We start from the raw sequence: 22687 nt of genomic DNA on the forward strand, positions 1-22687 counted from the left end.
CTTTTGAATTTGCTTTTTTCAAACCTATTTGTTTTCTTAATCGTTGTAAACTCTTTATACACAGTTATTTGTGCCTTTCTGATGACAAGTACTCATGAAAATTTGCACCAATCTCTTTTCTTGGGTGGTAAAGAGTAGGAATAACACTAGAGTTTAATCATATATCTGCAAGTAAGAAAAAGAAACAATGAGTAGCTGAAGATGACAGCAAATTTTGCTTTTATTTACTTCATGGTATGTGCTTCAAGAATGCCCATTAATAATCTCATTAAAATTCTCAACCCTACCAATTAAGTTTCTAGTATTTTTCCATACTTGAGTCCAACATTTACTAACATAATCTAGGTTAAGTCACTCTTATCCCATTAACACTGTGATAAACCTACATAATGATACCAATGAATCTGAAACATTAAAATCAACATCTTCAACCAACATACTTAGATCAGTCATCAGTGAGTAGCTTCCTATTTGATTCATATGTTAACATCTTCAGAGAAATCATGTTCTTCTTTTGCATCTTCTTCATATATATGATGAACAATTATATTCTTGAATACTACCTGACAGATAGTCAATTGGTTTAGATGGTCATCACCATTCAACCTAACAGATAATGGGGGTATTAGAACTTTCACATCATCATGGAGAATACATCAAGGAATAGTGAATTAAAAGGCCATTAATAGGCAATTAGGAAACATGAAAATATAATTTACCTTTAATATTTACTTCACATTATGGGGTGTTTGGCTTAGTTTTTTAGAGGCCAAAAGTCATTTTCCAAAAAGTTACAAAAAGTCAGGTTTTCCTGACTTTTCCAAAAAGTTGATTTTTCTTCTATCCAAAATCCAAAAGTTGCTTTTAAAAGTCTTTTGGCAAACATCTTTTGGCTTTGATCTTTTACTAAAAAGTTCTTTTGGTTTATGAAAAGCTAAGCCAAACACCCCCTTAATCAGCATTTTGGTCTTTTTTGAATTCCTGCATAAAGTACATAAATATAAAGTTAAAAATATAGGTTGTGGCGTATGACAATAACAAAAAAAACTTACATGAAAATTTCCAAATGTTGTTTAAGAATTATTGAAGAAAGAAAGATCTAGTTTACCTCTTGTTTGATATTTATGAAGGATTTGATGTCTTCACCTGCATAAAATGTGCCAAAATTTGTTTCTATATCTTTTAGCTTCGGAGTAGCTGAATTTCCCTTGGTGAAAGTCCTTATTGCTAGGCATTCCACAATTCTTAAAGTATCCAATAATGGGAATGAAAAATCCTCCTTTGCCAAGCTAAACCCTTTAAGACATGGAAGGTATTTTAATATCAAGGACTTTAGACGAGGTAACACAAGTATCTCCTTATTCATCTTGCCATCAGATTCTTTCTCTTTGTCTTCTTCTACAAAAACATCTGCATCCTTAACAATCGCCTCCTCCATATGGTTGCACCAACTAATATCTAGCTCTTGGAGTTGCAATAGACTACCAACCATGGAACTATTAAATACATGTTCTAACCTAAAGCAATAACTAATTTGAACTCTTGTTAGGTTTGGAAACTCAAATGCTGTCCACCTGTTGCTCTTCCATATATACCTCAGACAATCCAATTCGTGCAACTCCACTTGTGTCAGGTTTGGAAGTTTGACAAGAGTAGTGGTTTGACGATTCATCAAAACCACTACTACTATTTATATTTGTCCCTGCGTCCAATTCTTCAAATACCTCCTCTACCCGATACAATAAGCTTACATTAATCTTTTCCAGCTTTTTCAGTTGTAGCAACTCACTAGATGGGATAATCATTCTATAACCATATCTATGTGTCACATTTAATTCGAGCAAATTATGAAAAGACCATGGTATCCCTTCTGAAGTAGCAGGGTATGAACTCAAGAATGGGGTCTGCAACTCCAGTAAAGAAAACGTAAAGGCATCTGTTAAACAAAAAGCCCATGAAATGTGATATGTTAGAGAAAAACGAAAAAAAGGGTTATTGGAAATCTGGATTACAAACAGGAATCGTGTAAACACTTTCCTTGTTTAATATTTCGACCCTATATGCCTTGGGTATCACGAAATCCAAACTTAGGATAATTCCTGATGCAACAATTCTGATTATAGGCACAAAATCAGAGTCAATTGAAGAAGATGAATTAAGAAGCGTTTCCCAGTTTTCTGTGTTTCAATGAAGTCGTTTTCCCGGAATTTATCCACTCAACGGATAAAGAGATCAGTTGACATCTTTCAAGAATAACATATTAGTCCTTGAGTTTGAATCTTTCAATATTGACAGATTAGTCCTTGTACTATAGATTAAGGTTCAGTACTAACAATGTTTAGTAAATACAAGTGTGCACTCCTACACCTCCTAACTTATATTATAACTAAAACATTGTTCTTGAAACACTAGTTAAATCCATTACACTAAAATATATTTGGTGATAAAATCACCAACAATACTCCCCTATTTTAGTGTAATCCTTGAATTAACAAACTTAAAACAAAAAGAAACGAAACTAATGCATAGATGAAAATATCGATACGATTGAATTTTCATGTTAGTATATTACACATTTCAAACATTCAAGAAATCAAGGTATCTTAAAGATTGAACCCATCAACTCGTTTGAATATCTGAAGATAATATACACATTAGTTTAACGATCATCTAAAACAAAATAACTTGACACTAACTATAAAGTTGTGTGTCCCAATCCATTCTTGATCGTATAAAAGCCAAGTCCCAAGATCTTTGAAGTACGGCTATACTTCACGATCATATAGGTGATTCTTTCATTAATGTACCTGTATACATTTTATCAAAAGAATCATTAAGAAATCAAATTCATCCTGGTCTCTATAGGTTCAAACACACGTACCTTGGGATGTTTTAATGTGTGTTTCAATTCATATAAATAACCTTTCCTCATTGAATTCAACCTCTAACATTGTATTAGAGGGGAATTGGGTGTCTTATTCATAAGAATTTATTAGGACTTTAAGACCATCCCTATAACAGACTTGTGCACTAAGTCTCGCGCCAAACTCTTAGTGAGATGGTCCGCCAAATTTTGTTGTGATTTTACAAACTCAATCGAAATCACACCATCCATGATTAGATTTCTAATCACCCCATGTCTAACATCAATGTGTCTCGATTTACCATTATAAACCTGACTATAAGCTTTACTCAAAGTAGAAACACTATCACATCGGATAGATAATGGCGAAATCGGTTTCCTCCACAATGGAATCTCATAAATCAAATTCTTTAACCATTATGCTTCCTTTCTTGCAGCAGCCAATGCAATAAACTCAGATTCCATTGTTAAAATTGTTATACAAGATTGCTTTTTAGATGCCCATGATACAGCACCTCCACCAAGTAAGAATACCCAACCAGTTGTAGAAGAGTGATCTTCTCTATTGGATATCCAACTTGCATCAGAATATCCTTCCAAGACCGAAGGAAATCCTGAATAACACAAACAATAATCCTTGGTTCCTTTCAAATACTTGAAAACACGATGAACCGCTTGCCAATGTTGAGTACTAGGATTATGAGTAAATCTACTCAATCTTCCCACTGCGAAAGCTATATCTGGATGAGTGCTAGTCATAACATACATCAAAGAACCAATAGCTTGCGAGTACTCAAGTTGAGAAACTGCTCTGCCTCTATTAGGCATCAACTTCATGCTTGAATCCATAGGGGTACTAACAGGTGTACAATCACTATAATTGAACCGTTTGAGAATTTTCTCAATGTAATGTGACTGTGTAATAGCAAGTCCCTTTTTCACCCGTTTTATCCTTATTCCAAGGATTACATCCGCCTCCCCCATATCCTTCATGGAAAACTTTGAAGATAACAAATTCTTAGTTGCATTAACTTGATTTTGATCAGTGCCAAAAATCAGCATATCATCTACATACAAGCAAATGATCACACCAGATCCAGATGAATCAAAACGGCTGTACACACAGTTGTCATATTGGTTTAAAGAAAAACCATTAGACAAAATAACTTCGTCAAACTTCAAATGCCATTGTTTTGGAGCTTGTTTAAGTCCATACAATGATTTCACAAGTCTACACACTTTTTGCTCATTTCCAGGCAAAACAAAACCTTCTGGTTGCTTCATATAAACTTCCTCATGAAGATCACCATTCAAAAAAGCTGTTTTAACATCCATTTGATGAATTACTAGATTGTGAATAGCTGCCAAAGCTAGCAACAATCTAATGGTAGAAATTCGTGCTATCGGTGCATACGTATCAAAATAATCGTTATCGGCCTTTTGTCTAAAACCTTGTATGACCAGACGAGCCTTGAATTTATCAATGGTTCCATCTACCTTTATTTTCTTCTTGAAAATCCATTTACATCCCAAAGGTTTAGAACCAGGAGGTAAATCAGATAACACCCAAACATTGTTCTCCATAATGGATGACATTTCTTCATCAACCGCTTCTTTCCAAAATGCAACATCTCGAGACTCCATAGCTTCCTTAAAAGTCTTTGGATCGGTCTCAAGATGAGAGGAATATGAGTACTGGTTCTCCACTTTATCCCTCGATCCTTCAACCAGAAATAGTTGAAAATCCTCGCCAAAATTTTACTCGACCTCGTTTGCTTTTACGAAGTTGTTGTGTTTCTGGAATTGAAACAACTTCCTTAACATCTTATTTAGGCACCTCACTTGTGCTTGGAATCAGATCCTTTGGTCTTTGAACTGAAGAATATCGCAGCTCATCAAAGATCGCATCTCGCGATTCTATGATGGTATGAACATAATATGCCTCATTAGGTTCTATAACATAAAACCTATAAGCTTTGGAATGTTCTGCATATCCAATAAATATGCAGTCAATTCCTCTTTCACCCAAAATTTTCTTTTTAGGTTCGGGTAATTTCACAACTGCTCGACATCCCCAAATTCGAAAATAACTCAAATTTGGTGCTTTCTTGTGCCAAAGTTCATAAGGAGTAACTTTGTTCCGTTTATTAGGAACCCAGTTTAGCACATAATTAGCTGTGAGGATAGCTTCACCCCAAAAGCCTTCACCTAAACCCGAAAAAGAAAGCATCGAATTTACCATTTCTTTTAAAACTTGATTTTTCGTTCAGCAATACCATTTTGTTGTGGATTGTAAGGATATGTGGTTTCATGAATGATTCCAACCGATTGAACGTATTAAGAATCCATGTACTCTCCTCCCATATCCGTCCTAAGACATTTTATCGAAAAACCCAACTGTAATTCGACTTCGGTTTTATATACTTTAAACTTTTCCAAAGCCTCATTTTTAGAATGTAACAAGTACACACAACAAAACCGACTTGAATCATCAATAAAATTAACAATGTACTCTTTATTTCCCAAGGAAGGTGTAACATGGAAATCACATAGATCACTATGAATTAATTCCAACACTTCTGTTTTTCTATTAACATTTGAAAACGGTTGTTTCGTGATTTTAGTTAACATACAAGTTTTGTATTTTTCAGAATTAATATCAAAAGCTGGAATCAATCCGGATTTTAACATTTCAATCATTCTCTTAACATGAACATGTCCTAATCTATTATGCCATAACATAGTATTATCAAGATTAGATGCAGAAGTCATACAAGTAGATTTGACATGTGATGCATAACTTATAATATTTAACTTAAAAACATGATCACAATAATAACCAAATCCCACAAATATTCCACACTTAGACAACACATACTTGTTTGACTCGATAACTTGTTTATAACCCATACAATTCAACAAACCACTAGACACAAGGTTCTTTCGAACCTTTGGTACATACAATACATCAAACAAACTAATTGTTTTTCCAGAAGTAAACAAAATACTAACACCAGTTCCTAAAATTGGCTTTGATCCTTCATCCGCCATGTGTAAGACATAACGTTTATTTACTAGGTTCAACTTCGTGAACCACCGTTCATCATTACACACGTGATGTGTAGAACATGTATCAAGCCACCATGAATCTGTATCAACCCCCTGTACAAAAGAAGCTTCTGGAGTTAGTAGCATAACATTAAATACCGAACTTACAAGATCAATAGTAATTTGACCTTTGGTTGCAGATTGATCATGAGATCCACTGCCACCACCAGCATCTTTTCCACTACCACTTGCACCTTTGTTTCCAAGTTTCACCCGACAGTCACGTTTCATATGCCCTTTCAGATGGCATCTCCAACACACAAGTTCCTTGGAATCCTTGTGTTTTTTGTTGGAATTTTTGTTGTCACCCTCATACTTACGTTTTTTACCCTTGCCCTTGTGATTAGAATTGTCTTCTTTATCACAATCAACCATATGAACTTGGGGCTGTCCAAATTCAGATTTACCCTTTCCAGTTCCTTTATCATTCTCTTGATCACGAAGTCCTTCTTCGATTTTCAAATGACTCCCAAGTTGAATCAAACTTATCTCTTCCTTTCTATTTTTCAGATGGTGCTTGAAATCTTTCCATGAGGGTGGAATTTTATCAATCACACTTGAAACAGCAAAGGATTCATCCATGGACATGTTGTGTTTTTTTGAATTGACCATAAATTCGTAGGATTTCATTATATTGTTCCATTATAGATCGAGAATTAACCATTTTATAATTGTTGAAATCAGAAATAATGAACTTTTTACTTGAAGCATCTTCTACAATATAATTTGCTTCAAGTGTGTTCCATAATTCACTTGCAGTTTCAATATTTTGATGAGTGTCAAAAAGGGAATCACACATACCATTAAGAATGTGATCGAGGCAGATGTAGTTATCATTCTCCCATTTGATTCTCCTTCTGATCTGTTCCAGACTTGCATCTTCAACCTTTTCTGGTTTTGGAGTAGAAAGAACATACACAACCTTCAAAGTGGTCAACCAGAAGTGCATCTTCTTTTGCCAACGTCTGAAATCTTGGCACTGAAATTTCTCCAATTCACCAAACGAAGTATTCATGTCTTTCAGTGAATTGCCAACCATCTTTTCCAGAAAACAAAAATATCAAACAAGATTGCTAGAGAAAAACGAAAAAAAAGGGTTATTGGAAATCTGGATTACAAACAGGAATCGTGTAAACACTTTCCTTGTTTGATATTTCGAACCTATATGCCTTGGGTATCACGAAATCCAAACTTAGGATAATTCCTGTTGCAGCAATTCTGGTTATAGGCACAAAATCAGAATCAATTGAAGAAGATGAATTAAGAAGTGTTTCCCGGTTTTTTGTGTTTCAATGAAGTCGTTTTCCCGGAATTTATCCGTTGAGTGGATAAATTCCGGGAAAACGACTTCATTGAAACACAGAAAACTGGGAAACGATTCTTAATTCATCTTCTTCAATTGATTCTGATTTTCTGCCTATAATCAGAATTGTTGCATCAGGAATTATCCTAAGTTTGGATTTCATGATACCCAAGGCATATAGGGTCGAAATATCAAACAAGGAAAGTGTTTACACGATTCCTGTTTGTAATCCAGATTTCCAATAACCCTTTTTTTCGTTTTTCTCTAACATGATATGTTGATGATTTAATGAAATTAGAGAGGTCATAGTTACTAATGATTATGATACCTAACTCCAACTAAAAGTTATCCAATTAATGGGTTTGGTAAGTATTTATATATACCTGATGATGTGCAGTGGTTGGCACATGCAAGTTAAGGCCACATTCTCCAAGACTATGTTTACCTAAGGTTGTGTGTATATACTTGAGCTTGGGATATGTGGACCAACCAGGTGTGAAAACCATCATTTGGGGGGCAATACTTGATTGTAACATCATCCAATAATGGCCATTGGAACTCATTCATCCCCAAGAAGAAACCCACAAGTTTTGGTAGATCAACTAGTGTAATGGACTTTAGACGAAGGAAGACCACAACCTCCTTCAATGATGATGATGATGCATCTTCTTCCTTCTTTACAATCACTTGCATTCTGTAGCAGCAATTTATGGTTAACTCTTTGAGCTGTGTCAGGCTTTCAAGTGCATTGAATGTGAATATATGTTCCAAATGGTCACAATATTCAATTTTCAATATCTTCAGATTGGGAAGCATAATAACATTATTTAGTCTTGGAATTCCACCACTTCCTTCCTCACAACAACTGTTGCTGTTATTGATCCCATGAGTTTCAAATAATTCCTTCATCCCAACACACTTATATAAATTCAGCTCTTGAAGCTGTGTACTTGTCCTGCTGCATACCATGGAATCACACTTGACAATGCATGACACCTTGAGATACTTATCTTTCTAGAATATTCACATAAGCTCCAAGGAACACCACCTGCTTCAGAAAACTGCAACAGATAGAAAATTAATGTAAAATTAAACTATATACTTAACATCTTATTTGTTTCTTACATATATACATACATACATACATACACACACTCCTCTGCTATAAAAAAATTAATTCACAATCTAGTTTTTTATACTAACAGTCTAACACTACAAAATAAGGGCGATAGGGGTGACGTCTTTAACTGTGACATGAGCGTCGACACCAATTTGGACATGCTTGATGTCGCCACTAAAGACTTCAATACTCCCAAAAAAATGACCCATGAGAATTTTCCACCACATCTATTCGTGTCGCCACTAAACCCACTTAATATGTCTACACAATTACCTATGCCACCATAATTGCCTCTGAATAGAAAAAATTGGTTTGCTTCTCCTCTTTTCTGCCTGTACGCCCTAAAAATCCTAAAAGTTGGTTGCTTTTAATTTCCGGGGACATGCACTTTAGTTCATAAGCACTGGCAGAGGGTAAGTTTCTGACTCTTCAAAATTTAATGACTAACATTTAATCGTGGGAGTTGTAACCATCACAATGATCAGAATGTGATAATGACTAACCTTTGTGTTTTCAGGCTTGGTTCTATTCTTGTCACTGTTGGTGGCAAAATTGTCATAAGAAGTTGATTTTAGTACATATATTCAGCACTCGGTATGCGTAAGTTACTTGCGTATGGAACTGATTGTGTAAGTTATTTTAGTTTAAACACATCTACACTACAGGAGTATAGGGATTTGAGGGTTTAGTCAACTGGTCATCCATGTTGACTGTATATATCCAAAGAGAAATCCACTTGTATCTACAATGCAGGTATGGGATTAACCCAAAAATTACAGTTTTATGCTGGAGATAATTGATAGTTTGATGTAATGATTATTAATCTTTGTGGTTTGTAATGGTAATTTATTTACTCTGTTATCGATTTTTTCATAATTTAGAAATCAGGTTCATGGTATGAGAACCAGTTCTGGGATTTAAAGAAACGGTTTGTGGACCTGGCCCAATATTTGGGGAACCAATCTTGGGCAATTTGGTAGGTTGCCTAAGGCTGGAGGGTGTGGTGCCACCGAAACCGCACTCTCTCCCCCGCCACATAAGCGTCATGTCATTTTTACCACTCAAGTGTGGTTTCTTGCCACACCAAGGGAGTGGTGCCACACATTCTTTTTTTTTTTTTTTTTTTTTTGTGTTTTTTAACTATTTTAATTTAATAAAACTTCTATTTTAATAAAAAAATAGAATTTTTCATTACTTGAAAATTAAAACAAAAAATTACGTTGCATTACCAAAAAAAACACAAAAACCACACACATGACATTTAAATAATCCTAGAAACTTAAAAAACACAAATAAAATAACTAAAGCAAACTACATAAAGTCGTTCTCCGAGAACTCGTCTTCGGGGTCATCCGGTGGATCCAAATTAAGGTTAATGTTTTGAACCCCGTAAATGTGTTCCACCAAGTCATTGCGAAGATTGTGAAATGTTTCAGTGCAACGTATCTCTGCTCTCCTGTTTATATACTCTTCGCTAACAATTTCTATTGGTTGTGTCTCTGGTATGGTTTCTTCCTCGTCAAACGCACATATCGCTCTTCCTTCGTCTTCAATAATCATGTTATGCAATATAAGACATGTATACATGATTTCTTGAAGTTTTTCCTCGCCTAAATAAGTTGCTGGTTTTGTCAATATGAACCACCGTTTCTTCAGTGCTCCAAAAGCACGCTCAACATCCTTCCTAGCTCTTTCTTGAGCTCTCTTGAATTTCTTTCGTCTAGAACCATGTGGAGATGTAAACGATTTAACAAACACAACATACTCATAATAGATTCCATCGACCAGATAATAACCATACTTATATGGCGTTCCACGCACTTGAAAAGAAAAATCTGGTGCGGATCCATCGTATATGTTGTTAAATATTGGTGAACGATTAAGAATGTTGATGTCGTTAATCGAACCAGGAGAACCAAAAAAGCATGTCAAATTCACATATCTTGTGATGCAACTGCCTCAAGTATGACCGTTGGGTGACCATGATCACCTCGGGTAAATTGCCCATGATATGATGTAGGGCAATTTTCCCATGCCCAATGGAGACAATCTAAGCTTCCTAGCATTCCAGGAAACCCATGCACACTAGCATGATGAGCTTGCAATTGCAGGATGTCATTACGTGTAGGCTTACGTAAATATTTTGGACCATAAAACTGAATCACAGTTTTGCAGAAAAAATGAAGACTGTCTCGTGTTATCTTAGCAGACATCCTAAAACTTTCGTCTAACGCATCAGGCGGAATGCCATATGCTAACTGACGAAGTGCGGCCGTGCATTTTTGTAAGGGAGTGAAACCGGGTGTACCTCTAGCATCGTAGTATTGTTGGAAAAAACTGCACTCCCTCGTTACATCTTCAACTATACGTTCGAATAAACCTTTGAGCATTCTGAAGCGCCTACGAAAATAATACCATTGATAAGTGGCATTCTCTACAAAATAGTCTTGCACCAAACGTTGGTTGGCTTCTTCACGATTTCTGCAAATATATCTTCGTGTTCTCCGTTGAGAACTTGCAGCGGCGTTGTTACATACAACATTGTATGTTTGTTCTACAATTTGAACACACGTAATAGCGGTATCAAAAATAGTATGAAATTCTTTAGAAGATGAAGAAGATGACATTTTTTAGAGAGTGTTGATTTTTTTAAAAAAAAATTTTGAGAGAGACAAGAGATTGTGTTGTGAAAAAAAAATGATGTTAGATATGTATATATAAGAAAGAAAAAGAAAATATATATATATATATATATATATATATATATATATATATATATATATATATATATATATATATATATATATATATATATGGAAAGGATCAAATGAGAACACCTAAAAGGTTGAGAACGCGAGAACAAGTATATTCATTTGTGATTCCATGTATTCATTTATGGAGAAATGAAGTATTTTTTACGCGCAATCAACAGGAATATGCTTTTTCTCTTCAATTAAAATTAAAGGCGTAAAAATTTATCATTTCTCCATAAATGAATACATGGAATCACAAATAAATATACTTTGTTCTCGCGTTCTCAACCTTTTTGGTGTTCTCATTTGATCCTACTCCTATATATATATATATATATATATATATATATATATATATATATATATATATATATATATATATATATATATATATATATATATTAAATACCCAACAACCGACGATCCTCCCTTTTTCCCCTCAACCAATCAGAAAGCGCGGCACTTAAGGACCGCAGTGCGGTCACCAGACCGCGGTCTGGAGGTGGTGTTCATGGTCTACGTGGCACAAAGTGCGGTCTGGGACCGCACCCACACCCTTCAGCCTAATTAACTTTGCTCCATCCTCACCTTTTTTTTTTTTGAAAAATATACTTGATTGTTTAAAGGTTAAATATGTTACGTCTCATAGCATTTATGCTTTAGAATGCTATAGGTAACTAATATTTTTGTACATTGTGTATAACAAGTATTTGTGCATTAAGACATAATATAGTTGGTTGGAATCATAGCTATAATTAGAAATACAACAAAGGATTCACAAAGAATTGCAAACCTAAGACGGTTGGATGGGTGCGTGTTTTCTAATTAGAAAAAAAATCCTATCAGTAAATGATACTCCCTTCGTCCCAAAATTATTGTCCACAGACAAAAAACATAGATATTAAGGAAACATTAATTACCACAAACTTTATACAATAAAATGGCGGTTTTGTCATTACTTTGCATTTAATGTTCCATTAAATGTTTTGTTGGTTAAGAAATAATGAGGGGTATTTTGATAAAAAAAAATGTCATTTATTTTTAGAAATGGACTATTATTTTGGAACAAACCAAAAAGGAAAGATGTACTATAATTTTAGGACGGAAGGAGTATAATTTATGATAAATAACAACAATGAATGGAAACTTTTTTTCCTTTGAGTCCGATTATTGAGTTTGGGTAGTAGTGAGAGAATGATTTTGTATGTACAACACACCTCAACATGTATATATGGTTGTGATCATCCAAAATGGGTATTTAGAGTACATACTCTTGTATATGATTTTGTGATTTTTGTAATGTATTGCAAAGATAAAATGGATATCACCAAATAAATGAAATAAATAATTATGTGTAAATAATACCTTAAATTGATCATGAAAAGTTGTAGTTGTGATTGTATTGTTGAGAGATATTTCATTGTTCCCATTATTGGCGTCACCACCTCCGATGCACTTTAGCCTTTTCAGGCGAGCTACCGTTAGAGAATCAAGATGAGGGAACAAAGTGATGCTTGTGTGGGTAGATGTAGATGTGAATATAGTCCTTTCTTCATCTTCATCATTTCTATTTGAAACAACTTCTTCAATGTCATCACAATCTCTTATCATGACTTCCTTTAGATTAAAAAGAAGTTTTGCCATGAGAGGTGAAAACAAGTACTTAACACTTTCGCAGCAATCCATGCATATGGTGGCTAGGTTGTGGAATGTGGATTCTATTTGTTGTTCTTGAAGAATGAAAAATCTATTCCAGTTACACTTCCATACGTGGCTCATCCTCTTCATATGACGTATATCCAAATCCTCAAGATACGGAAATAGTCGTTGATTATCCTTAGTTGTTATCACTTCTCTACTTCTTGGACTCTCTATCTCAAATACAACCTCCACTCCTTCATATCTTGACAATTCAAGTGTATAGAGGTTATGAAAAGAGTGTATGAGAAAGGATGGGAATACAACATCAGAGATGCTATCATTGATTCTTGACATGTCTTCCTTCGACAGTATTTGAGTTTGCACACATATCTCCTGACAAGTTGAAATTAATAACTTGAGTACTAAATTGTGTTAATGAATTATAATTCACATCCATTTACAATTATATACTATAAATTTGGATTTAAAAAAGAATATTTTTATTTTAGGTAATTTTCAACGAAAATATGTATATGATGGAAATCATCAACAAATTAAAAATAGTTGGATTTTTCACATTCAAAGGAGTATTCTCATTTATAAATTATTAAAAGATGCAAGCAAAATTTGAAGATAAAAGAAAATATAAATTAATTAAGATGTGAAAACTTTTTTGTTTTTGAAAGAGAGATGTGAAATTTTTTATACTAAGAGATGAATTTTATTATAGTAATTTAGTTAATGAACAATGATAGTTAAGTAAAGTATTATGGTCTAGTGACCATAATAATAGATAGCAAATTATTTGTTTGATTTGTTTCATCTAGGTCGTCGTTTTATTTTGTATACAACCTAAGAGTATCTATAATGCATAGTTTAATAGAAATGAGGTGGAATTACTTTATGATATCCAATGTATTAAACTTAACCATAAGAATGTAACATTTGAGTTCAATCAACGAAGAGTTCAATGATCATTAAATTTTTCGATGAAAAAAATAAAAACTTTTAATCTTTAATAAATGTCATAAACTAGGTTTTGTAAATAGAATTTTTTTTATATGTTTCATTGAATTTTATAGAGTTCAATATATTATAGAAAAAAATAATAATGTACTATGAAAAATAGAATGTTATGTGTTAATTTAATAAATTTTATATAATTGAATGCATTATAATTAAATGCATTATGCATACCCTAAGTACATGTGCTTTCATGTACACCACCCTTTTTGATCGGTTAAGAAGCTCACATAATATCCACTTGTATATCTAATTATTTAAAAAACATGAATGGAGGGGTCGATGTCACGCTTACAAATAACATTATTAATACTAAAAAAAGTATTTCCTTTATTGTCATACATGCCAACAAATCATTTACAAATATAAAAAATCTATGAACTTATATCTTAGGATCAGTTTTTCAACTTTAATTTTTGAACAAATCTTCTATCAAAAAAAATATCTAAAACATATAAATTCATTATTTTCAACCTCTTTTTATATTAATATTAAAAAAAACTATGAAAAATATGCATCATATGTACATTTCACTTGAAAAAAAGACATTTTTGATTTTTTTTTTTCAACAAATCGCTTTATATAGCAACGCCAATGTTTTTCCAAATGATGTGCATATGATGCATATGAATGTATGATACATATTTTTTTTGAATATCAGTATGGAAAGAGGTTAAAAATGATATATATATATATATATATATATATATATATATATATATATATATATATATATATATATATATATATATATATATATATATATATATATATATATATATATTGTGAAACTTTTAGTTGAAAATATGTTGATCAATTCTATTATTATAAAACATATTTACCTCTTCGGTCAACAAACTAGATTTGAAACGAGGAATGCGTGCAAGTTTCAACTCCATTAGTAGTGGTAGATCAATTATGTTAACGTTACGACACAAACCCAACAGCTTCGGTAGCCCACAAAAAGATAGAGACTTCAACTTTGGGAGTGTAATTGTCACTTCTCCACGACCCTCGATATGTATTACTTCTTCCATATTAGTGCAGTCATAAACTTGAAGAAGCTCAAGCTTTGACAAAGTGTTTGCAATACTAATTGTGAAAAGGTATCTCAATTCTGTACATTTGGAAACAACAAGGACTCTTAAATTGTACAACGAATAGGATTTAGAAAGATTTGAGGACTTCACCTCAAGATAATCTGAAAAATCATAAATATCTCCCACACTTAAAGAAAGCACCTCTGTTTTTTCAAACAACTTATTTACTCTAGATTCCAGTAGTTCAGTTTTGCTGGTGACCAATTGCAATGTGTTTTCATATGCATGCATGCTTTTACTGTAATCTTCATTTAAATAACATCCCACTGAGATCTTGAATCGTTTAAGATTATCAAACAAGATATTCTTCGGTTGAGCATTGTTTTCAAAGAACTCGAATTCTAACGTAGAAAGGGTTTTTGAACGCTCTGCCATCTCATCACAATTATCACTTGTGAAGATTATTGCCTTTCTATGTTTATCAGCCACTCTCATATAAAGCTCTTCAAGTTTAGCCAAATATTTTAGGACACCATTATCTATACAAAGACCACGACACTCTGACAAATCCAGAAGCCTTAGCTTCTTTAATTTTCCGATCATGGAAGGTAACAATTCAATGCCAGAATTAGCAAAGCTGAATACTTCCAGATTCAACAGATTTCCAATATAAGAGAAATCAAACGAGCATTGATGAAGATTAAGGACTCGGAGGTTGGTGGTGCATTGAGGTGATGAGGAAAGCAGTGGATACTCCATGTGATCATATGATATGACTTGAAGTTTTTCCATTCCTGTATAAAAGTCTATAGGAAACCTTAGCGATTTATCTCCATGCATAAGTTTTAAATGGAGAGGTTTGGAAACTTGAGGTCTTTAGGAAACTCAGACATACCCTTGCATGTTAATGAGATTGTTTTGCAAGAGCCTCCCATATCATTTTCAGACCAACCATGCATATTACCATGGATGACAATTGAAACATGCTCAACTTTAGAAAACATATCCAAAACAAAAGCACGCACCAGATCGTGCATCTTGACGCGTACACCATCATCACAAATTAACAAGTTTATGTGCACCAACCGCTCAATGCAAGTATTTAGCCTGTTTCTTGCATCTTGTATAGTATACACTCTATCAAATAACTTCAAGCCCCATCCATACCTCTCACCAACTCCTCGGTAGGAATATCGAAGTCATCTGGATACAAACCACACATAAAAAAAAAACAGATTTAGTCTCCTCGTCTTGGAGATTTTTGTAGTTGGTTTTGAAAACTTCAACCGCAACATTAGAAATGTTATTATGCTCTAAACGCGAAAGTGCATCGTCCCATGCATGTTTAGCTTTACTTCTAAGAGTACATGTCATGGTTTTGATGGCAATGGGTAAACCGTTACATTTTTCTGACGATATCTTTTCCTATCTTATGGAGCTCGGGATCAGAAGTCTCTACAAATTGGTGGAACAAACTTTGTGCTTCTGCTCCAGTTAGAAGCCCGATGTTATGAATCGAATTATCGTCAACCCCCATCATAGTGCAAACATTTGTGTCTCGTGATGTCAGTAAGACCTTGAAATCAACACCTTGATTTGGAAAAAGACTTAAACCAATATCTTCAAGATCAACGAATTGCCAGACATCATCGAGTATTACAAAGAACTTATTCTTACCACCATCTGACTTGGCCTTGAACTCTTGACGAAGCTTCTCAGCTCTTGCTGACTTAGTTTTCTGATTGAGCTCTACACTGAGGTAATCGGCTATAGCTTCCTGAATGGCAATAGGGTCCGTCCTTTCCCCTATAACTGCCTCAACAATGAATATAAAGATTTTCCTTTCCTGCACAACCATTTTGAGCCTTTTCGTCATGGTGGTCTTCCCTACTCCACCCATCCCACATAAGGCTATCATGTGGGTTTTGTGGTTTGGTTCAAGTGCTTTGAGTACTTTGGTAAAAGTCACCTCTCTTGATAGGAAGTCCTTATGTTCGGTTGATGGTGTAGAGGTGGATGCCGTCATGGAATTAACTCTTCCTAGAGGTTCAAGATTATCATTTCATGTAACCTGGGAGTGTTGTCTTGTGACACTGTCAATCTCCTCAATTATCTCGAAGGCCATCTGTCCAATTGTATGCCTAATCTTTAGACTGCAACAATTGTACACATTTCTATGGATGCATTTTACTTTCTCCTCGATCTTTTCTACTTCTTCCAACCAACCCTTGACTTGCAATGAAGTCTCACGACGAAATCTTGTGTTTGTGTTCAAGTGGTCTTCCTCGGCACGTCTTGTAGCGTTCAACTCCCTCATTTTGGTATCCATATCCTTCACATATTTTTCATAGGAAATGAGGTATCCTAAGTGTTTTTTCACGGGAACCATGAGAGTCTCAACAACTGGTTTAAGAATGACACTTATAACATCCATTGTTATAAATTATTTCTTGTGGTAACACCTGGATAGTAACCAACAATTCATTAGACAAAATTCAACGGAAATTATTAATGGATGGAATAATATTTACATGCATTCTAGATATATTGCATCGACTAAATTGGTATTAGCTATGGCTATATATTGCATCGATTAAACTGGTATAAGCTTTGGCTCATAGACTGATGACGCAAATCGTAAAAATTGTTAATTTCATATTCCAAATGAACTTTAAAGATAAAGTTTTAAAATATTTAAAGATGATCTGTAGTAATAGAAATCAAGAAAATAGTTTTTTATTCGGTAGTTGTAGAGAGCTAATAATATGATCATATTTTAAAGAATAATGATGATGATATATAGCGGTTACGTACATATCGTACATTCTAGGGAGCAGCGTGACCGTTCGTGATTTTCAAAAAGGGTGATACTATTAATACCCCTTTATTTTTTTGCCTAACCCCTTTAATAATTAATTTTTTGGTAAATTGACTTTTATGTAACTTTTTGTTTTGCAGCTTTTTCCTTTTTACAATTTTTTATTCAACTTTTTTCCTGTGTATTGATAATATTTATGTTTTGAAGACTGTGTTTTGTTTCTAAAAACACTAAATAATCAGATTTTGAACAATTTACAAAATATAGTTATATTGAACTATGATCACCATTAATTCATTTAAACAACCAATAAACAACCGATAGTTTATATAAACATTAAAAAACCATTCAAGCACTATATGAACAATAATCATAAAAAATGTTCAACAGTGGAACCAGATTTAACCAACGACTGTCAACTAACCGGTGGTGGCCAAACCAAGCCGGAGACAAAACGAGAGAAATAGAGATCATAAAAAGACCATCGGAACCACCAATTACCATCATAAAACACCTTTTACCATTGCAAATCATCGTTAACCACCGTTGACAATCATCGCCAGAAAGATAGAAAGAGAGAAAGAGAAAACGCGGGAAACTCTGTATTGGCCTCGTTTTGAATTATACAATCAACTTTACAATCAACTTAGGCCTCGTAGTTCTGTAGCACCTTGGATACATATCGATTAAGTGGGAATGTATTTGAACTTTTTTATTATCCGTTGGGTTGAAATATTATTTTATTATTGCCATGTGTTAAATATAATTCTTTTATATAAAATAATTTTATTAGATGCATGTAAATAATATATAACAAACGCTTTTTGTTTTATAAATTTAAAATATAAAAATATTTTATTGATTTAAGTTGTTATTGACAAAGAATTGGTATTATTTTTCATAAACCAGAAAATAATATAGTGATATTTAATTTTCATTAACATTCAATATTATCTTATATAAGTTATCTAAAACTATAATAAAATAAATTCACTGGATATTAAAAACTTAATAAGTAAAATCTGTCAAGTGAAACTTCATTGGAAATTAAAGGGGCGTAATTGAAAATACTATTAATCTTATAGCTTTTAATCGAAAATGGATATTATTTAATATTAAAATAAACAATAACGAGTAAAAATAATTAATCAATCAATATCTCACGCTTATTTGTGTATTTAAAATTACCCTTAAGAAAAACTATTTATTAGTATTAAAAGTCAAATAATCACTTAATCATTATAGTGAAAAAAAAATTATTACATAATCATTTTAATCGATTAAAGAAAAAGTTCACATAATGATTAAGGGGTATTACTAGAAGTTAAAAAGGGTATGATTAGCCTATGTCTTTCAAAAAAACTGATTTTGGTTAAAAAACAATCCCAAATACCTAACCGATTTAGAGGTAGCATGGTAAAAGGTACCGTTACTCGTTACTAATACCAAGGGGCAAAATGTTCAAGTTGATTGTTAAGGGCAAATATGTCTAATAAATGGAGAATTAAAATAGTAGAAGCGTTAAAATAAATGAAAATAGGAACTTTATTATGAGGGGAAAAACGATACAGTGACATGAACACCAAGTCCCGATTTTAGGCGAAGTCAAATCCCGAATACCCTCTGGTATTGTAGAAAATTGGTCCAGTTCAGTAGCTGTCCCGAATACCTACTACGTGGTATATAATTATATTCATTTGATTCAGTAAATTGTAACGCATGCACGATCATGTGTAAAAAGTTCCGTCTAGATGAATTTATGAATAGGTATATTTATAAAATATACTTAATCTCATATTGACAAGTGTCATACAATTAGAACTCCTCATTAATGTTATATATCACTTATCATGCCACTTGTCAACCTATTAATTATCTATTTCAAATTTCAAATTTTAAATTTCCACTCTAATTACATTAAATTAAAATTGATTATGCATTTCAAATTTCAAATTTCAAATTTTCCCATTCTAATTATATTAAATTAATAATTGATTCTTCATTTTAAATTTCAAATTTTAATTTTCTCACTCTAATTATATTATATTAATAACATTAGATTGAAAAATAAAATAAAATTAATACATATTATAAGATGATATAACTTCACGTATTTATTTAAATCAATTATTATAATTTTATATAACTAAAAAAATATTTCTTAAGTAATAATTTATTTAAAATATTAATTAATCATTTTGATTTGTTAATATGAAAATTTAATTAATTTTATAACTGTGGTTCTCACGGGTTATAAACTAGTATATATATATATATATATATATATATATATATATATATATATATATATATATATATATATATATTTTGTAATCATTTTATCACAAATCCTTGATCTGCAAATTGCAACTACATCTAAGCTTTTGTTGAGAGAGAGAGAGAGAGAGAGCCATTTGAATCGGTTCGAACATAAGCATGTGAATCATAAAATAAAGGAGAATACCTCTGTGTAGGCTTCTCTTTTCTTCTTCTTTGTATGCAGAAGAAACGATTTTTCTGATGATAACGTTAGGAACTGCAAAAGATAAAAGAATGACATATATCTCTATATTAATAAAAGAGTAGTTCTTTTGTCATGTGTCATCATATTAGACATTTTAATTAATGTGTTGCCACTTCTCAATCTATTGGTTTTCCATTTTAAATTTATTAGACCTCCTCATTAATGTGATTCTATTTTAAATTTTAAATTTTAAATTATTGTTTTCATTAACTCACAAATAAAAAAATATTTAATATATATTAAAAATTAATTTTATATATTTATTTGAATCAATGATTATAATTTCACATAACTAATAAAAAATATCTCTTAAATTAATAATTTATTTAAATTAACTTATTAATAATTTTGAGATTTTACTATAAAAGTTTGATTAATTTTATAACCGTGGTTCCCACGGGTTATAAACTAGTAAAAGGATATATTTAATCTCATATTGACAAGTGTCATACAATTAGAACTCCTCATTAATGTTATATATCACTTATCATGCCACTTGTCAACCTATTAATTATCTATTTCAAATTTCAAATTTTAAATTTCCACTCTAATTACATTAAATTAAAATTGATTATGCATTTCAAATTTCAAATTTTAAATTTTCCCATTCTAATTATATTAAATTAATAATTGATTCTTCATTTTAAATTTCAAATTTTAATTTTCTCACTCTAATTATATTATATTACTAACATTAGATTGAAAAATAAAATAAAATTAATACATATTATAAGATGATATAACTTCACGTATTTATTTAAATCAATTATTATAATTTTATATAACTAAAAAAATATTTCTTAAGTAATAATTTATTTAAAATATTAATTAATAATTTTGATTTGTTAATATGAAAATTTAATTAATTTTAAAACTGTGGTTCTCACGCGTTATATATATATATATATATATATATATATATATATATATATATATATATATATATATATTTGTAATCATTTTATCACAAATCCTTTGATGTGCAAATTGCAACTACATCTAAGCTTTTGTTGAGAGAGAGAGAGAGAGAGAGAGAGAGAGAGAGAGAGAGAGAGAGAGAGAGAGAGAGAGAGAGAGAGAGCCATTTGAATCGGTTCGAACATAAGCATGTGAATCATAAAATAAAGGAGAATACCTCTGTGTATGCTTCTCTTTTCTTCTTCTTTGTATGCAGAAGAAACGATTTTTCTGATGATAATGTTAGGAACCGCAAAAGATAAAAAAATGAGATATAGCTAATTATATAAGACTCTTTTGTGAGGGCAAGGTGTATGATTATAATTTGGAGATGTCCACACATTCCGCACCAAATTGTAATATGTCTACACGTGGTGTGTTTTTCTTATCCAATATCTTTTAAGATGCACTACAATAATTCTTTTAAATATTATACTTATAGCATAATTGGCTTTACAAGAAAGAGAACACATTGATACCAATGTTGTCAAGATCGGGATTCTAAATAGGATCTTTTTTGGGTTTGTAAGATCGGGATCGGGATCCTAAGATCCCACAAAATAAAACATAATTTTAATTTATAAATTTTAAACAAGAAAAGCATTTCAAATATTAAATTTTTCGTTCAAAAGTTATAAAATTTTCATAAGTCACAATACAAAATGAAAACGTTAAATTGGCAAAGGGTAAAAGACAAAAAATAATTAAAAAAAATAAATCAAAGGAAGGTAGGATCGGATCGGATCTCGATCCTACGATCCTACCTCAAATACGATCCGTTGACGATCCGGATTGTTTATCATATCTAGGATCATAGGATCGTACGATCCTATGATCAGGATCGCGATTTTAACAACCATGGTACACACTGGCCTTTTGTATATGAACGAATGTGGAGCATGAGTTCGTTTTAAAGTTTTTACCCGTTTTGGATGCAAAATGCATTTAATTTAATAAAAAGTTTCTATAGAAGTTTCTCACTATAAAAACTGTAAAAAAACCCATAATAATATGTATCTTAATTGTAAAATGATAACTTAATTTAGCCATTCAGAAAATTCATCTCCGAATTCAAGAAAATATTTTATTCGGATTACTTAATTTTGATAATTGACGTATTTGCTTTTAAATACTATCCCGTCGCATATGGAGATTAAAATGTCAGTTGGGACTATAGGGAAGTTTCAAAAGAGGAATATTTGTGTTTGCTCTCATGTTTGTTGTTAGCCGAGTATAACCAGTGTTATCTATTACCTCGAACAACTATTCAAAACATGACATTTTTGTTGTTAGCTAAGGTTGGAGGGAGAAATTTGGAGGGAGTCCATTTCTCCAACCATTCAATCCATTCAATTTATTTGTCACATGAGTTTCACATCAACTTTTTCTCTTTTATTTTCTTCCATTCTTCTCAATTTTCACATGAAAACCCTACTTTTTGTACCTCACTAAATCCACTCAACTAAAAACATACATAACAACATATGGTACAAGTCGATAAGCATTAAGAGAGAGGGCTGAAGAACCCACAGGAGAC

At 32.2% G+C, this 22687-nt stretch overlaps 3 protein-coding genes across 7 annotated transcripts; all 3 read right to left on the reverse strand.

Moving 5' to 3' along the window:
* Window positions 1-951: 951 nt before the first annotated feature.
* Window positions 952-1438, reverse strand: LOC145029494 (uncharacterized). Its single transcript, XM_078978010.1, has 2 exons — window positions 1109-1438; window positions 952-981 (listed from the first exon to the last, which is right to left on the reverse strand). Exons 1-2 carry the CDS (start codon window positions 1436-1438, stop codon window positions 952-954), a joined length of 360 nt encoding a protein of 119 aa, XP_078834136.1.
* Window positions 1439-5644: 4206 nt separating this feature from the next.
* Window positions 5645-21438, reverse strand: LOC145030637 (uncharacterized). 5 transcript variants are annotated; one of them, XM_078979018.1, is made up of 8 exons: window positions 21329-21438; window positions 20134-20205; window positions 14654-17313; window positions 12513-13181; window positions 7658-8335; window positions 6773-7010; window positions 6100-6495; window positions 5645-6025 (listed from the first exon to the last, which is right to left on the reverse strand). In XM_078979018.1, exons 3-5 carry the CDS (start codon window positions 15689-15691, stop codon window positions 8204-8206), a joined length of 1839 nt encoding a protein of 612 aa, XP_078835144.1. In that variant the 5' UTR covers window positions 15692-17313; window positions 20134-20205; window positions 21329-21438; the 3' UTR covers window positions 5645-6025; window positions 6100-6495; window positions 6773-7010; window positions 7658-8203. The 5 variants fall into 5 exon arrangements, with proteins under 5 accessions (XP_078835144.1, XP_078835143.1, XP_078835142.1 ...); XM_078979017.1 differs by having other exon boundaries at window positions 6100-6950; XM_078979016.1 differs by having other exon boundaries at window positions 6100-7010.
* LOC145029496 (putative disease resistance protein At4g14610) lies at window positions 16251-16877 on the reverse strand. The gene has a single exon (XM_078978011.1). The coding sequence runs from the start codon at window positions 16875-16877 to the stop codon at window positions 16251-16253; it is 627 nt and encodes a 208-aa protein (XP_078834137.1).
* Window positions 21439-22687: the final 1249 nt, after the last annotated feature.

Source organism: Lactuca saligna, chromosome 2 (genome assembly GCF_052625555.1).
Source record: "Lactuca saligna cultivar CGN05327 chromosome 2, ASM5262555v1, whole genome shotgun sequence".
Lineage (NCBI taxonomy): Eukaryota > Viridiplantae > Streptophyta > Magnoliopsida > Asterales > Asteraceae > Lactuca > Lactuca saligna.

Excerpts from the sequence above, each read along its gene's own strand:
- LOC145029494 (XM_078978010.1), bottom strand. The coding sequence starts at position 1,438 with ATGGAGGAGGCGATTGTTAAGGATGCAGATGTTTTTGTAGAAGAAGAC. Across the intron at positions 982-1,108 it reads TCATAAATATCAAACAAGAG|GAATTCAAAAAAGACCAAAA; the intron begins GTAAACTAGATC and ends TACTTTATGCAG.
- LOC145030637 (XM_078979017.1), bottom strand. The coding sequence starts at position 15,691 with ATGCATGGAGATAAATCGCTAAGGTTTCCTATAGACTTTTATACAGGA. Across the intron at positions 13,182-14,653 it reads CTAGTTTGTTGACCGAAGAG|GAGATATGTGTGCAAACTCA; the intron begins GTAAATATGTTT and ends TCAACTTGTCAG. Across the intron at positions 8,336-12,512 it reads CTTTTCATGATCAATTTAAG|TTTTCTGAAGCAGGTGGTGT; the intron begins GTATTATTTACA and ends TATCTGTTGCAG.
- LOC145029496 (XM_078978011.1), bottom strand. The coding sequence starts at position 16,877 with ATGACGGCATCCACCTCTACACCATCAACCGAACATAAGGACTTCCTA.